General features: G+C 40.7%; 1 protein-coding gene across 13 annotated transcripts in view; it reads right to left on the bottom strand.

Annotated features, from left to right (window-relative positions):
* The window catches only part of LOC140188374 (interleukin-6 receptor subunit beta-like), a 113,890-nt gene that overhangs the window by 28,624 nt on the left and 67,035 nt on the right, over window positions 1-18,231 (bottom strand). For 12 of the 13 annotated variants that reach the window (XM_072244591.1, XM_072244589.1, XM_072244595.1 and 9 more), the window contains 5 exons: window positions 14,652-14,784; window positions 13,337-13,518; window positions 7,006-7,163; window positions 3,584-3,737; window positions 2,091-2,173 (listed from right to left, as the gene is read on the bottom strand). In XM_072244591.1, the coding sequence (XP_072100692.1) occupies window positions 2,091-2,173; window positions 3,584-3,737; window positions 7,006-7,163; window positions 13,337-13,518; window positions 14,652-14,784 (710 nt within the window). Of the gene's footprint in view, window positions 1-2,090; window positions 2,174-3,583; window positions 3,738-7,005; window positions 7,164-13,336; window positions 13,519-13,665; window positions 13,757-14,651; window positions 14,785-18,231 lie in introns of those variants that run through there. The other variant, XM_072244602.1, reaches the window with a different exon arrangement.

Below are 18,231 nucleotides of genomic sequence, written 5' to 3'. Positions count from 1 at the left end.
AATAGTACAGCACAGTACAGGCCCTTCAGCCCACATTGTGCTGACCCTCAAACCCTGCCTCCCATATAAGCCCCCACCTTAAATTCCTCCATATACCTGTCTAGTAGTCTGTTAAACTTCACTAGTGTATCTGCCTCCACCACTGACTCAGGCAGTGCATTCCACACACCAACCACTCTCTGAGTAAAAAACCTTCCTCTAATATTCCCCTTGAACTTCCCACCCCTTACCTTAAAGCCATGTCCTCTTGTACTGAGCAGTGGTGCCCTGGGGAAGAGGCGCTGGCTATCCACTCTATCTATTCCTCTTATTATCTTGTACACCTCTATCATGTCTCCTCTCATCCTCCTCCTCTCCAAAGAGTAAAGCCCTAGCTCCCTTAAAGGTTAAGGTTAACCTCCCTTAAGGTTCATTTCCCAAGAACCTCCTCTCTAGTATTGGTAACTTCACACACTTCACCTGGAACTTCCACCATACTGCTAGTATCTCTCATAGTGAAGGATGATGAAAAATACTTTTTCAGTTCTTCCGCCATTACTAACTCCTACATCATTTTCTAGTGGTCTGATATCCACTCTTGTCTCTCTTTTACCCCTTATGTATCTGAAGAAACTTTTGGTATCCTCTTTAATGCTATTGACTAGCTTACATTCATACTCCATCTTTATCTTCTTAATAACCTTTTTAGTTGTCTTCTGTTGGTTTTTAAAAGCTTCCTAATTCTCTAACTTCCTACTAATTTTTGTTCTATTATATGCCTTCTCTTTGCCTTTTATGCGGACTTGTTTCTTCTCTTGTTAGCCACAGTTGTGTCATCTTGCCTTTAGAATACTTCTCCCTCTTTGGGATGTTTATATCCTGTGCCTTCCTAATTGCTGCTCTGCCAGTGTTCTTTTCCAATCAATTTTGGCCAACTCCTCTCTCATAATTCTGTTTACTCCACTGTAATAGCGATACATCTGACTTTAGCTTCCCCTTCTCAAATTTCAGGGTGGATTTGATTATATTATCATCACTTGCCCCTCCAAGGGTTCTTTTACTTTAAGCTCTCTAATCAATTCTCCTTCATTGCACAATACCCAGTTCGGATTTTCCCTTCTCCTAATGGGCTCAACCATGAGCTCATTAAAAAGCCATCTTGTGGGGCCTCTAGAAATTCCCCCTCCTGGAATCCAGCACCAACCTGATTTTCCCAGTCAGCCTGCATATTGAAATCCCCCATGACTACTGTAACATTTCCCTTTTGGCAAGCATTTTCTATCTCCTGTTATAATTTGTAGACCACATCCTTACTATTGTTTGGGAGTCTACATACAACTCATATCAGGGTCTTTTTACCCTTGTAGTTCCTTAGCTCTATCTAGAATAATTCAACATATTTCAACCCTACGTCACCTCTTTCTAATGATTTAATTTCATGTTTTACTAATGGAACAATGCCTGCCCCCCCCCCCGCCTTCCTGCATCTCCTTTCGATAAAATGTGTATCCTTGGATATTAAGCTCCCAGCTATAATCTTCTTTCAGCCATGATTCAGTGATGTCTACAACATCATCCCTACCAATCTGCAACTGTGCTACAAGTTCACCTCCATTATTCCGTATACTGTGCGCATTCAAATATTACACCTTCGGTCCTGTCTTCGCCCTTTTCGATTTTGTCCGCCTTTTACATTGCAGCTCATCCTGTTGACTGCAATTTTGCCCTGTCAACAGCCTCTCCTCACTACACATTGCCTCTGTCTGTAAACCAGCTACCTTATCTTCAGCATTTCCGACAGTTGTGAAAACTGACAGGAAGCTACTGTTGAAGGAAACCCTGAACACCGCCAGAGATGGAGGACCTTCATTGCTGCCCTAAACACCAGCAGTGTAATGGGCAGTAAGTAAGCAAGCAACTTTTTATTCAGATCTTTTTTAAACTTAAGAGTTGGAAGTCAAGAATTTTACTTCAAAAACAATTTGTCGCATTGCCTTCGGCGTGTTTATTAAATGTTTTCATGTCCAAGCGTAGCAAACTGCAGAGGTACTGGTAATGCTACCAACCAAACAGCAACTACCTCATTCATTTGGTGACATATCAAAGCATACCTTCCACCTAAGACGCACTCTGCGGATTCCTTCTGAATTAGGCTTCTCAATACTTCTCCAGAGTTGCAGTTGTTGAGTTGGAACTAATACCAAAAGAGAAGTCAGCAAATTAATCGCAACTTAGCAAACAAGTAAAGCGGCAGGGGGGGTGCAGCTGAAGTTAGTCAAAATGCTATTAAGTTCCTCACGTTTTGAAATTGCTTGAGCACATTGTAAAAGGTCATAGGGAGAAAAGTCATGTATTAATCAAACATTTTAAACACGTTTTGAAGTGTACATTCGGAAATCCAGGGGCAAAATCTCACAGCAGTATAGAATAGAAACATAAATCAGAAGACTGTCATCCTCAGAATCAGGATTAATATCACTGGCAAATGTCAAGAGATGTGCTGCTATGCAGCAACAGACTAAAGCAATACATAATAATAAAACATTATTATTATTGTAAATTACAGTATATATATATATATAAATTAAATGAGTAGTGCAAAGAAAGAAAAAAAGTAGTGAGGTGGTGTTTATGGGTTCAATGACCATTTAGAAATTTGATGGCAGAGGGAAATAAGCAACTCCTGAATTGTTGAGCGTGTGCCTTCAGGCACCTGCAGCTCCTCCCTGATGGTAGCAACGGGAAGAGGACATGTCCTGGATGATAGGAGTCCTTAATGATGGGAGGCTAGTGCCCATGTTCAAGCTGACTGGGTTAACAACTTTCTGCAAACCTGCTTCGGTCCTGTGCAGTGTCCCCCTCAGCCCATACCAGAGAGTGATGCAGCCAATTAGAATGCTCTCCAAGGGACTTCTGTAAAAATTTACGTCTGTGCCCCTATTCCTCCACCGTGAGGTCAGAACTGTTCAAAACCATGCTGATAGAAACTACTTAATTGATAACTTTGTAGATGACATGCCCTTAAGCTGAGGGGAGGTTTTATGGAGACATGCATGGGCGGGTTTTCTTTTTAGGGAGTGGTAATGGTGGGAGCAGATATGATAGTGGTATCTCAGTGGCTTTTAGACAGACACAGGAATTTGCAAGGAATGGTGGGATAGAGATCATGTACAGACAGAAGGAAGTTAGGTTAACCTGGTCTTGTGTACAGCACAGGCATCATGGGCAAAGTACCCATTCTTGCAAAGTACAATTCTGTGATCTATTGTAACCTGGGGCCAAGCACAACCTATGGACTCACTTTCAAGGATTCTACAACTCAAGTTCACAGTAGTATTTTTTTTGTTGTTATTATTATTTGTATTTGAACAGTACAGCCTCTTTTTCACATTGGCTACTTGTCAGTCTTTATGAGTTTTTTTCATTGATTCTATCGTATTTCTTTGTTCTACTGTGAATGCCCACAAGAGAACAAGTGTCAAGGTAGGATATAGTGGCATATACAAACTTAGATAATAAATTTACTTTGCACACTGAAGTTGTTCACTTATCACAACTGCACCAGATTGGAGCTGATTACAGCTTGGAGAATTCCCCGACGTACCACGCTCTGCTGTCATGCCTGTGATCTCGTTACTCCATTCGCTCCATGGACTGGTCTCAGCTTTCTGCTTACAACGGATCTTCAGCTGGTACTTGGTGTAAGGTAAGAGGTTACACTGCCTAAAAAGCGTACTATTTATTGCTGTTAGGGAAACCTAGATATCAAGAAAGAAAAAAAGGACTTTGGTTAAATAAAAGGCATTGCAGAAAAGCTCTAAAGTCACAATAACTAGGAATTTATTGAGCAGGTTTTGCCTTACAATGATTTTTACAAGTGTATAGTCATTAGCAGTGCAATAAGCTTAATGGAGTGGGAGTGTTCTCTCACCCAACTTTGCAGGAAAAACTGATTAACTTATGATTTTTATATTGCTCTTCGTCAGAGCTTGCAATGCACGAACTGAACGCCTGTATCCCAGCAGTGATTTTGTTGGGAAACTCTGAGGTCATACTGAAAAGGGACTTCAGAAACACAACTCTATTTTCTTTTCTAAGACAATAATCACTCTTGTGCTTTTATAACCACCTCCAAGTGGAGCACAACCTTGTGGTAGGGTTTGGAGGCCTACATGCCTCAATGACCCAGAGAGCTATGTTGGCTGAAGTCTGGGCATTACACTTTGGCTCTTGATAGGGTCACCCATGGCAAACAGCTCAAAGCGTAGAGGACAGACTAAGAGTGATCCACCAGTCCTCCAGGTTCGGGGCTTCAGCTCAGGGCTAACAATCCTGACTGGAAAAACAAAATTGTTACAGAAACAGCAATGAAGAGCCTTTCTACATTTGAGTGGGACAGTATTCCTGAGACTCCACCTAGAGCTTGCATGACTGACAGTAATGACAGTAATGGAAGCTACTGACAATAATGAAGGAAGTCCTGAACACCACTAGAAATGGAGGACTTTTATTGCTGCCCTGAATACTAGTGGCGTAACAGGCAGCAAGTAGGCTCTTATAACCAGGAATAAAATACACAAATGCTGGAGGAACTCAGCAGGTCAGGCAGCATTGATGGAGGGGAGTAAACAGTCGACATCTTGGATTGAGACCATATTGGATCTGCAGAGTCTCTTGAGTTTTCTAAAATACTGTCAACTTTGTTGAATGGTGTGCTTATCCATTTAAAGCAGTGTTTCCCAAACCTTGGTTATTGGTAGGGGTCCACGACATTAAAAAGGTTGGGCCCTGATTTAAAAGGAAGATAATCCATCCAACTGATGATTTGTGTCCTTTAGATGATGGAAAGATAGCAGGAGTTAAGTCACATCATAAGGAACTCACACTCCAACCGTATTTAGAGGCATAAAACTTGTGGTTAGTCCAGATTTTAGCCAGCAGTGACATGTAATGCTGATGGTTAGGAAGTCTTAGCTATATACTGTATCTAATCATGTATATTTTTGGGAAGAAATCTTTTAGCTAGTCATTCAGTTCAAAGGGAATTAGAGATAGGTCCTAATAGCTGGTATACCATGTGGAAAATACACTCATTGCCAAAGCAAAACCTCCATGGTCATATCCACCCTTTTGCATTTCCATAAGCTTTTTTTCCCCCTCTTAAAATTAGCAATGGCATTATCATAGATCACAGCCCCTGCTTTTTGGTTTCTGCATTACTTATTAAGAATTATCAAGAAACTTGGTTTGATATTGTGTTTTTCATGTCCCAGAGCACCTATTCTAATGAAATGCATTAAACAAAAGAGACAATTCTGTGCAGAGTAAGGATCTAGAACCAGCATGGAGATACACGTGTATTGGTCAAGTGATAAATTATGAAACCAAACAAGTAAACTTTTCACTTTCTTAAATGACCACATGGGACTACTGGGGCTTTAGGCCATCTCATTATATGTTTGTGCTGGCTTCAGAACTGTTAGTGGCAAATTTAAACCAAAATATTCTGTCTTATTGTTCATATCTTGAAAAAGGCTTGGTCAGAGTGACCTTTTTTGACAGGTAACATTTCTTCCTACTTCCTTAAGTAGAATCATAGAGAGAGGTATAGCACAGAAACATCTCTTCAGCCTATAAAGTCCATGCTCAGCACCAAACACCTCTTACATTAATCTTGTATCCTATATCAATCCAATATTTTATCATCATCACATTCTCTGCAATTCTCCTCAGATCTTTCTGCAAGATTACACAATTGGGAGAATTTAAGTGGCCAGTTAACCCACCAATCAACAAATCCCTCTGCTCTTCTATACCCCGCCAAGAACCTACCATTCAGTACATGTCCTACCTTTATTAGCATTTCCAAAGATCACCTCACACCCATTGGGACTAAATTCAGTTCACTACTGCATCGCCCATTTTGTCTAAAATCAATATCAGCTTTTAGACTACATCAACCATCCTCACAATCAACACAACTACCCATTTTCACCTCATTTACAAACAACACTAATTTTAGAGGAATCATCTGCAAACAATTATTGTGTCATCCGCAATATTAACATTAGGGATATTGAGCTATTAAAATGTGACTAACAATTATTTAAATTATTAAACAATATCGGAAAACAATATTTTTGAACGATCATACAAGAATCACATCTGCCTAGGAATGTGCTATCTGCATAGCACATATTACGTAGTAGGAACTCTGCTGTAATCTGTTTTTGAAAATAGTTCCACTGATTTGCATGTGTCATTTATTTTCATTTCCAATGTTTAATTTTTTTGGTGTGTTAATGTATATTATGTAGCACTTTAAAAGGTTCTCATTGTATTCAGGTTAATCAAATATGTTAAGACTAATCAATAATAATTAATAACCTATTAATAACCATTGTAATTAGTTATTAAATACAGGACTCGCACCACCAGATTCAAGAACAGTTACTACGCCACAATCAATGAACTCACTTTCAAGGACACTTAATCTCATGTTCTCAATATTTATTGTTTATTTATCTATTATTGTTTCTTGTTTTTGCATCTTCACAGTTTGTTGTTTTCTGCGCTCTAGTTGAATGTCCAAGTTGAGCAGTCTTCCACTGACTCTGATATATTTACAATTCCATAGATTTATTGAGTATGCCCACAAGAAAATGAATGTTAGGGTTGTATATATGTAGTTCAATAATAAAATTAACTTTGAACAATACCATGTTTTTGTTTGCATGATTTAAATGCAGGCAAGCAGGCAATATCAACATATTGAAATTAGTAATCCAACCACAAGTTTTAACACTACAAAAGATTATGGAGCTAGCTGAAATTAATCTGAATTAGTGAACACATTTTCTTTTCACAAATGCAATGTTATTAAGAAATTGATACTAAATGCACTATTCAATTATTATATATATTCATACATATCAATATTTTTACTTCCTCTATTAGTTTTGCATTAATGGGATTGATGGGATTTAGAGGATTAAAACTCTGGCATTATTTGATAAGAGAAATCACCTGGATCCATTTCTCTTCATTAAGTGCCTTGTACTGAATCTCAAAAGCAGCCTTGCTAGGATTAGTCATCTCAAAGGGCATCTTCCACTGTCCAATTAGGCAGTCGTTTTGTTCTGCATCCTGCGACATTTCAGTTATCTGAGGAGCTTTGAATTTCACTGTGGGATAAATGAAACATTGGTTATTTGGTTTTTGTCACCACCTGGATTTAGGGTAGTGGCAAGAAATTCAGAGGGGATGAGAAGAGGACCTTTCTTACTCTGAGTGGTGAGTACCTGAAGATACACTGCCTGAGAGACTGATGAAATCAGGGTCACTTAAAATGTCTGAGTAATGTCCTTGAATTGGCAAGGCTTTGGAAGCTATATAAAGTGCTGGAAAATGGGATTAATACCAATAGGTATCTTCTTGTTGGCATAGATACAGTGAGCTGAATAACCTGTTTCCATACTGTATGACTCTATTTGCTAATATTATTAGCCTGCTGCATTACCATATGTTGTATTTTATCCTCAAGTTAAGAAAGAACATATTTACTGTAGAGACCAAAAACCAAAGAACATATTTACTGTAGAGACAGTGAAACTTAGATTTACCACATTCATTCCTGCATCTTTAGTGAGATATTGCTTTTCTGAGCGGGAAGATAATCAATACTATTTGGTCACTTCTTCAAAGGCTTTTGGTACGTTTTCACATGTAACTGGGAAAACAAAATTTATTACCTTGCTTTTACATACGTGGGAGACTCCAGTTCTGAACATTAAACAATTCCTAATGACTTTAAATGGCTTATTTTTATAGTATCATTTGATAACAACAACTGGAATTCAGAAAAATGAATGGCAAGACAATTAACTTTCTGACAAGAGAATAACACGTGTAGATTGCCCAATCCTTTCATAGGCATTTCTGGAACTGGTGACTTATTTCTGGATAAGGTGTCAGTCATTCGGACTGAAAAGAGAAGTTGCTTCTCTCACAGTGGTTGTGAATCCTTGGAATTCCTTTTCCTGGAGAGTTCAGGTATCCTCAGTTATTGAGTATTAGTCAAGGTTGAGGTTGTTTTTTGGGATCTGGGATATCAATTCAAGATTCAAGATTCGCACAAAATGCTGGAGGAATGCAGCAGGACAGGAACTCAGCTATGGAAAAGAGTAAACAATCAACTTTTCAGGCTGAGGCTCTTCATCAGGACTGGAAAAAAAGATGAAAAGTCAGAGCAAAAAGATGGGGGAGGGGATGAAGAAGTACAAGGTAGTAGGTGAAAGGTGAAAGTGGAAAAGTGGAGGGGTGAAGTAAAGAGCTTGGCAGTTAATTGGTGAAAGAGATTAAGAGCTGGAGAAGGGGGAAACTGATAGGAGAGGGTAGAAGACCATGGAAGAGAGGGAAGGAGAGGAGCAGCATAGGATTTGATGGGCAGTTAAGGAGATAAGTTGAGAGAGAGAAACGGGAATGGGAAAATGTTAAAGGGAGGGGGCAACTAATGGAAGAAAGAGAAAGCGATGTTCATGCCATCTGGTTAGAGACTACCCAGACAGAATGTAAGGTGTTGTTCCTCCAACCTGAGTGTGGCCTCATCACGGCAATGGAGGAGGCCATGGATTGACATGTTGAAATGGGAAGTAGAATTGAAATGGTTGGCCACTGGGATATCTTGCTTTTTCAGGTGGGTGGAGCATCAGTGCTCGGTGAATCAGTCTTCAAATCCATGTCAGGTCTCATCGATATACAGCAGGCCACACCGGGAGCACAGGATACGGTAGATGTCACAATGGACTCACAGGTGAAGAGTCGTCTCACGTGGAAGGTCTGTATGGGGCCCTGAATGGTAGTGAGGGAGGTGGTGTAAGGGCTGGTGTGGCACATGTTCTGCTTGCAAGGATAAGTACCAAAAGGAAGATCAGTGGGGAGGGACAAATGGACAAGGAAGTTGCGTAGAGAGCAATCCCCGTGGAAACTGGAAAGTGGTGGGGGCAGGGGCGAAAGATGTGCTTGGTGATGGGATCCCATTGGAGATGGCAGAAGTTACAGAAGGTTATGTGTTGGACATGGAGGCTGATGGGGTGGTAGGAAAGGGCAAGGGGAAACCTATCACTGGTGTGGTGGCGTGTGCATGGGGCGAGGGCAGACATGCACGAAATAGGAGAGATAGGGGTGAGGGCAGCATTGATGGTGGAGGAAGGAAAGCCTTTTCTTTGAAGGAGGAGGATATCTCATTAGTTCTGGAATAAAAAGCCTCATCCTGAGAGCAGATGTGGCAGAAACAGAGGAACTGACAGAAGGGAATGGCACTTTCACAAGTGACAGGATGGGAAGAGATATAGTCCAGGTAGCTGTGGGAATCAGTGGGTTTATAAAAATTATCAGTAGATAAACTGTCTCCAGAGATACAGACAGAGAGATTGAGAAAGGGAAGGGAGGTGTTGAAAATGGACTAGGTAAATTTGAGAGCAGGGTGGAAGTTGGAGGCAAAGTTGATGAGGTTGATGAAGTCCATGGGTGACAGTTTCTCTACTGGAGACAGTTTGTCTACTGATATCTTTTATAAATGCACAGATTTCCACATCTACCTGGACTCTGTCTCTTTCCACAGTGTCACTTATATGCACCCATGCTGAGCTCATCGACTTGAGTTCCTCCAGAATTTTGAATGTGTTACTTGAATTTCTAGGATCTGCATTATTTCTCGTGTTCAAGACTCAAGACTGTTTAATGTCATTTCCAATACACAAATGTAAAGGAGAATGAAATAATTGAAAATCCTGATCTGACACAGCATTAAAAACACACATTTTTTTAAAAAACACAATAATAAATAAAAAATGCAATAAATATAAATGCATAATATAGTTTTATATACCTAGATTGATTATACATCCATAAAGTAAAATGGATATGGGGATTGGCAAGAAAATTGGAACCAAGGTAAAGGATTGGACATTACTGAATGGAGGAGTGGATGTGAAAGGGCACTCGATTCATTGAGAGAAAAAAACTGAATGAAACGGACTCTCTATGCACTATCACCCAAGTGGTACTAAAGGACAAGACTATTTTCACCGGTATCATCTTCAGCAGGAGAAACAGTATGTTGACTGTGTCACATCCAGGTACAGTGCTCTAAAGTCTGAACATGATACGCCTGCAAGCCTTCCTGGAAGTCAATAACCTGACCTGGAAGTATGCTGACGTTCTTCATCATCAATGGGTCAAAATCTTGGTACTCACTAGCCAATAATGCTGTGAAAGTACCATCATTACAGGGATTGAAATGGTTAAACATCACTGTCTCAAGGGTTATTCAATACTGTCCTTGCCAACAACGCACACATCGTATAAATAAATAATAAAACAAAATATAATAATTGACCCACTCCCCTTACAGTTTATAAGGGGATAATTTTTAAACATATTATTTGAAAATGATAGAATGAGTAAATGTCCTCTTGCTGTGACTATCGCAGATTGCAAAACCATAACCACAAAAGGGTATTTACTACACACAATGTTTCTCAATATTCTTCTCCAAACAAAAGTAACACAAGTAGAAGTCATTTGCATATTCCCACCAAGTTATCAGAGTGGATAACTTCACTCAGCTTCATTTACCCCACAGTAATACACACAGAATACTGAAGGAATTCAGCAGGCCAGGCAGCATCTACAGAAAAGAGTAAGCAGTTGACATTTCGGGTCGAGAAACTTCACAGGATTGGAAAAAGAGATAAGAAGTCAGATAAAGAAGGGCGGGGAGGAGGCGAGAAAGGAGTACTAGGTAGTAGGAGATAGGTGAAACGGGGGGAGGGGGTAAAGTAAAGCGCTGGGAAGTTGATTGATGAAAGAGATAAAGGGCTGGAGAAGGTGGAAATTTGACAGGAGAGGGTAGAAGACCATGGAAGCAAGGGGAGGGGGAGGAGCACCAGAGGGAGGTGATGGGTAGGTAAGGAGATGAGGTGAGAGAGGGAAACAGGAATGGGGAATGGTGAAGGGGAGTGGGTCAGTTACAGAAAGTTCAAGAAATTGATGTTCATGCTGAGGCTACCCAGCATTGTGTCACTCCTCCAAAATGAGCAGCAGAGGAGGCTATGGACTGACATGTCAGAATGGAAAAAGAAATGGGAATAGGAAGTAGATTTGAAATGGGAGATAAGATATGATAAAACTTTATTTGTCCCAAAGGAATTTATAGTTGCAAGAGTGCTCAGTCAGAAATATACAATTTAAAATACAAAGTGTAAAATGTAGGTGCTCGGCGAGGCGGTCTCCCAGTCTATGTCGGGCCTCTCCGATATACAGGAGGCCATACCGGGAGCTCTGGATACAGTAGATGACCCCAACAGACTCATAGGTGAAGTGTTGCCTCACCTGGTAGAACTGTTTGGGCCCGTGAATGATAGTAAGGGAGGAGGTGTAGGGGCAGGTGTAGCACTTGTTCTGCTTGCAAGGTTAAGTAGCAAGAAGGAGATCAATGGATCATTTGCCCCATGACTAAATTGTTCCTAAAAACCTATAGACCCACTTTCAATGACTCATCTCGTGTTCTCAAGATCTATTGCTTATTTATGTATTTTTATTACTGTTATTATTCTTTCCCTCCCAATTTGTGGTCTGTGGTGGCCAGTGCTATCATGTTTGCTGTTGTGTGCTGGGGCAGCAGGCTGAGGGTAGCAGACAGCAACAGAATCAACAAACTCATTTGTAAGGCCAGTGATGTCGTGGGGATGGAACTGGACTCTCTCACGGTGGTGTCTGAAAAGAGGATGCTGTCTAAGTTGCATGCCATCTTGGACAATGTCTCCCATCCACTACATAATGTACTGGGTGGGCACAGGAGCACATTCAGCCAGAGACTCATTCCACCGAGACGCAACACAAAGCGTCATAGGAAGTCATTCCTGCCTGTGGCCATCAAACTTTACAACTCCTCCCTTGGAGGGTCAGACACCCTGAGCCAATAGGCTGGTCCTGGACTTATTTCCTGGCAAAATTTACATATTACTATTTAACTATTTATGGTTTTATTACTATTTATTATTTATGGTGCAACTGTAACGAAAACCAATTTCCCCCGGGATCAATAAAGTATGACTATGACTGTGACTATGACTATTTTGCACACTGGTTGTCCACCCTGTTGGTGCGGTCTTTCATTGACTCTCTTACGGTTATTGGTTGTTTGAATAAGCCTGCAAGAAAATGAATCTCAGGGTACTTTGATAATAAATTTACTTTGATCTTTGAACTTTAGTCCTAATCAACAGGTCAGTGAAGCAAGTGTCCAGTTATGACATGACAGATCAATATTTATCAAAGTGCTCCCAGAATTTTCAGTAACATATATCAAATCAGGTACTCTTACATTACAACCAGCAACCACTAGTTGCTAAACAATAATTTCTAATAAAAACACTCTGAAATATAAAGGAACTAGTCTTGTTAAATGGCAAGGGAATAGTTTATTTAAACAACACCCAAATTAAAGTTGACAAGTAATGTTGGAGTTTTAAATTACTTTCTACACTCAGTAGCTACTTTATTAGGTACACCTGTACACAAGCTCATGAATGCAAATTCTAATCAGTCAATCGTATGGCAGCAACTCAATGCATAAAAATATGCAGGCATGGTCAAGAGGTTCAGTTGTTGTTCAGACCAAATATCAGAATGGGGAGGAAATGTGGCCTAAGTGACTTTGACTGTAGAATGATTGCTGGCGCCAGATGGGGTGGTTTGAGTATCTCAGAAACTGCTGATCTCTATTGGGATTTTCATGTACAGCAGACTCTAGAGTTTACAGAGAATGGTGTAAAAAGACAAAGAAAATCCAGTGAGTGGTAGTTCTGTTGGTGAAAACATCTTGTTACTGAGAGAGGTCAGAGGAGAATGGCCTGATTGGTTCAAACCTACATGAAGGCGACAGTAACTATGCATTACAACAGTGGTGTGCAGAAGAGCATCTCTAAATGCACAACATGTTGAATCTTGAAGTGGATGGGTGATAGCAGCAGAAACCAGGAACATACACCCAGTGGCCACTTTATTAGGTACAGGAGGTGCCTAACAAAGTGACCACAGAGGTATATTGACATTTCTACAGATAATTTACAAAAGCTGCTTTAACTGTGATGTACTTACCTTTCCAAAGAGCAAATTAGCTTTTACCTTTCACAACTTAACGTACAATTTTATCTGTATGCATGTTAGCAGTTAAAGTTATATCAATCAAAATATCTGTATAATCCTTGTCAAAAACTAATAAAATCTTGCACCACAGGACTATCTTTTTAATTTTTATTTTTTAAATATATGATAAAGGATTCCATATTACCTATTAGCATGCCATCAAGGCACTTGTGGTTGGACATTTCTGTACCAAGTGCATTCTTAGCTGTGACCCAGATGTCATGATAGGATATCAAATTTGAAACAAGGACCATGCACGAGTTCTTGGTCTTATTTGTAGTACAATTCTTTGGTTTTAAATATCTGGTAGTGCAATTTCCAGTAGTTCTGAAATGGTCAAGAAACATAGCAATTTAGCTGAAAGTTGTCTGTCTTTAATGTAAACACTGAAGAGCACAAACACAAAGCTAAATAATTGGCACAGAATTCAAGCAGGTTTGATGTTAGACGATATGCAGTAACAAGGATACTGACCCCGAGCTACAACTTATGTGGGACAAATCTTTCATGTTGCTTTTGGGGTTTCCAGAAGTGCCCACAATCATTTTGTTTTAATTAGCCACCACTGTAATATAGAAAGCTCATCATTAAATTTGCAATATATAACATGTTTCCAAAGATACCAAAGAAATAATAAATCTATCTCTTAATATTGAATAAGGGAAAGATGCTGGCTAGGACAACTGCTCCCTAATATAGTGCTGGGAGGGTCCTTCAACTTCCACGAGAAAGCAGATAGAGTTTCGATATAATGTCTCATCAGAAAGACAACACCTCCAACAATTCAGGCCTCAATTAACATTTTATGGGATTGAGAAAGGGTCTAGTGCTTTCCCAGAGGATACGACGAATAAACTCTTCTGGGGCTTCCAGCCAGGTACAGATATTGATTATAAGCCCAAGAAGAGTTTATTTTATGGGATTGCTACTCTAGATTTGTGCTCCAAATCTCTGGAATTTATGGCTCACAGAGGTGATATAAACAGAAACATACAGGATCAAGGACACAAGAGATTCTGCAGACGCTGGATACCCAAAGCAATACACACAAAATGCTGGAGGAATTCAGCAGGTCAGGCAGCACCCATGGAAATGAACGAACATTTTGGGCTTTGATAGGGTCACCCATCTCAAACAGGTCAAAGGGTAGAGTGATCCAGGTTGGTTCAGCTCAGGGCTAAGAACTCCGACTGGTGCAACAAAACTGTTGCAGAAACAACAATGAAGAATCCTTCCTCATCTGAGTGTGATGGTATTCCTGTGTCTCCACCTGGGACTTGTGTGATTTACAGTGGTGAAAACTGAGAGGAAGCTACTGACACGATGAAGGAAACACTGAACACCACCAGTGATGGAGGACCTTTATTGCTACCCAAAACGCCAGCGGTGTAACAGACAGTAAGTAAGTAACAGTAGCACCCAGTTTTGAACAAAGTGAAATATCGAATCATATTACTCACTCTGATACGTGTAACGTGAAGCTTGTTTCCAGGTATGTTTCAGATCCTGGATCCCAATTACAAACAATGCTCTGTACTGCAAATGAGGTCCAGTACGATGTGCAGAATAAAAGGCGTGGTTTCATTGGAGGGTCTGGAAGAAAGCAAGCACTATCACTTTGGCACATAGAAATTATTTCTGATTTGATCAGGTCTCTAATTATGTTTTCTTTTGCACTAATGTCTCATTTTGTACTGTTTTGTATAATTTATATATAATTAAAAACAACAACACACAAAATGCTGGAGGAACTCACTAGGTCAGGCAGCATCTATGGAAATGAATAACCAGTCTATGTTTCGGGCTGAGAACCTTCTTCAGGGCAGAGAAGGAAGGGGGAAGATGTCAGAATAAAAATATGGGGGGGGGAGGGGTAGAAGGCTAACTAGCTGGAAGGTGACAGGTGAAACCAGGTGGGTGGGAAAGGTCAAGGGTTGGAGAAGAAAGAATCTGATAGGAGAGGAGAGGAGAGTGGACCATCAGGGAAAAGGAAGGAGAGGAGACCTGGGGGAAGTACTTTGCAGGTGAGAAAAGGTAAAAAGTCAGAGTAGGGGATCGAAGAGAGGGGGAGGGAACATTTTTTTTGCTGGAAGGAGAAATCGATATTCATGCCATCCGGTTGGAAGTTACCCAGATGAAATATGAGGTGTTGCTCCTCTACCCTGAGGGTGGCCTCATCTTGGCACAAGAGGAGGCCATGGATTGACACATTGGAATGGGAATGGGAATCAGAATTAAAATGTTTGGCCCCAGGGAAGTCCCGCTTATGGCAGATGCTTTCAACATCTAGCATCTGCAGACATTCTTGTGTTTATACGTAATTAATATTCTACGTTGTCTGAACCTGCACTTTGCATCTCTGATACTGCTGCAAGCAAGCTTTCCACTGTACCTGTATTTTACTGAATGTGCATTGGACAGTAAATTCAATTTGACTTGACTGCATAGACCAGACATAACAACAGCCAAACTATTTTCTTTATGCATAATGCATATTAATGACTAACTTTTAAGGTCATTTATAGATTTTTTGAAAACATTTTATGGTTAAGGATGTATTAGGAAGAACATAAGAAATGAACCAGCAGGTGGCATGTGGTTCCACCAGCTAGCTCGACCATTCAATATATTCACAGCTGATCCTTTGCCTCAAGTCAACATAATCATGGATGCCTCCCACCCCTTCCATTCTCTCTTCTCCCGTCAAGCAGAAGATATAAAAACTTAACAGCACTTTTTCAACCACCAGGCAGAAGGTCATCTTAAACTCTTGAAATGGATTTCTCTTACACTAATGGACGAAGCCTGGATCTCCTAATCTACCTCATCATGGTCCTTGCATTTTATGTATCTACCTGCCTGTCCACTATAACACTATATTCTCCATTCTGTTTTCCTTTCTATTATATTGATATATTTAATGTATTGAACAATCTGTCAAACAAAAGACTCTCAGTGCACCAATACCAATACAGTCCCAGTAACACTTGGTTCATCGATGGCAGACTGTGCAGCTCTATATTAACCTCATCATTCATCTTGGAGCCCACAGACCCAAGACATCCAAGATCCTGAGAGAAAGCTGAGGAATAAATGTCCTGACGAAGGGTCTCGGCCTGAAACGTCGACTGCACCTCTTCCTAGAGATGCTGCCTGGCCTGCTGCGTTCACCAGCAACTTTGATGTGTGTTGGTTGAATAAATATCCTGATCCACTTTCTTGGCTTTGGAATGTTTGTGGTCCTCACACACCACTGCCTCTGGATGTTCCTGGCCTCACCCTCCATGCCAAAAGGGTGATGGTTCGACTCAGACACCAGCTGTGTCACTGAATAGAAAGGAAGCTCCTCAATGGAGAATCTATGACGGGACTAGATCCTCTCAGGGTAAATTGTGGTTTAGGTGTAGAGGGTGCCGAAGTGAGCAAAGAAAATCATGATTGGACCTTCTCCATTCATGAAGCAATTCCGTGTCCCATTCAACCAAAGTTCTAAAGCTCACTGCCAAATGGAGGGTGCAGGAAGTAGAGGAAGGGGGGAGAACCCCATGGGGACCAGGACATTGTTACCTCTGCAGCAATAAGCAGTAGCTGTGCTAACCACAACTACGCAGTTAGCTCAACGCTTTAAAGTACAGGTGACCCACTGCTGCCTTTAAGGAGTTTGTACGTCCTTCCCGTGACCACGTGGGTTTCCTCCAGGTGCTAGAGTTTCCTCCCACAGTCCAAAGACATACCGGTTGGTAGATTAATTGGTCATCATAAATTGTCCTGTGATTAGGCTAGGGTTAAATCAGGGGTTGCTGGGCGGTGTGGCTCAAAGGGCTGGAAGGGCCTATTCCACGCTCCATCTCAATAAATAAAATGAAAAGATGATTTGATCAAAGATGAACATTCAGCAGGATTCTTCTCCCTTTGTGTTGAGGTACACTTTTGAGTGACTGCAAATTATCATGTGGCTTTTGTGAAGTGCTTAGCAGGATTTACTAATGGTGCTCAAAAAGCTGAAAGACCTAAAAGCTTGAAGAACTGCACCCTAGGGAAATGATCTTTCAAAAATCATTGGACTCTGGCATGGTGCCAGAGGACTGGAACATTGCAAATGTTACTTTGCTCTTTAAGAAAGAAGGAAGGCAGCAGAAGGGAAATTATAAACCGGTTAGCCTGACCTCACTGGTTGGGAAGATGTGAGAGTCAATTGTTAAGGATGAGGTGATGGAGTACTTGGTGACACAGGACAAGATAGTATAAAGTCAGCATGGTTTCCTTCAGGGGAAAATCCTGCTTGATGGACCTGTTGGAATTCTTTGAGGAGATTACAAGTAGGATAGATAAAGGGGATGCAGTGGATGTTGTGTATTTGGACTTTCAGAAGGCCTTTGACAAGGTGCCACACATGAGGCTGATTAACAAGTTAAGAGCCCATGGTATTACAGGAAAGTTACTAACATGGTTAGAGCCTTGGCTGATTGGTAGAAGGCAGTGAGTGGGAATAAGAGGATCCTTTTCTGGTTGTCTGCCGGTGACTAGTGGTGTTCTGCAGGGGTCGGTGTTGGGACCACTTCTTTTTATGCTGCATATAAACGATTTAGATGATGGAATAGATGACTTTATTGCCAAGTTTGCAGATGATATGAAGATTGGTGGAGAGGCAGGTAGTGTTGTGGAAACAGGTAGGATGCAGAAAGACTTAGATAGATTAGGAGAATGGGCAAGAAAGTGGCAAATGAAATACAATGTAGGAAAATGCATGGTCGTGCACCTTGGTAGTAGAAATAAATGCACAGACTATTTTCTAAACGGAGAGAAAATTGAAAAATTTGAGATGCAAAGGGACATCCTTGTGCAGAACACTCTAAATGTTAACTTGCAGGTTGAGTCAGTGGTGAGGAAGACAAATGCCATGTTAGCATTCATTTCAAGAGGTCTAGAATACAAGAGCGAGGATGTGATGTTGAGGCTTTATAAGGCACTGGCTGGGCCTCACCTTGAGTATTGTGAAGTTTTGGGCACCTCATCTTAGAAAAGATGTGCTGACATTGG

Source organism: Mobula birostris, chromosome 26 (assembly GCF_030028105.1).
Source record: "Mobula birostris isolate sMobBir1 chromosome 26, sMobBir1.hap1, whole genome shotgun sequence".
Taxonomy (NCBI): domain Eukaryota; kingdom Metazoa; phylum Chordata; class Chondrichthyes; order Myliobatiformes; family Myliobatidae; genus Mobula; species Mobula birostris.
The sequence above is the reverse complement of the archived record's forward strand: the minus strand, read 5'-3'. Positions and strand labels throughout refer to the sequence as shown.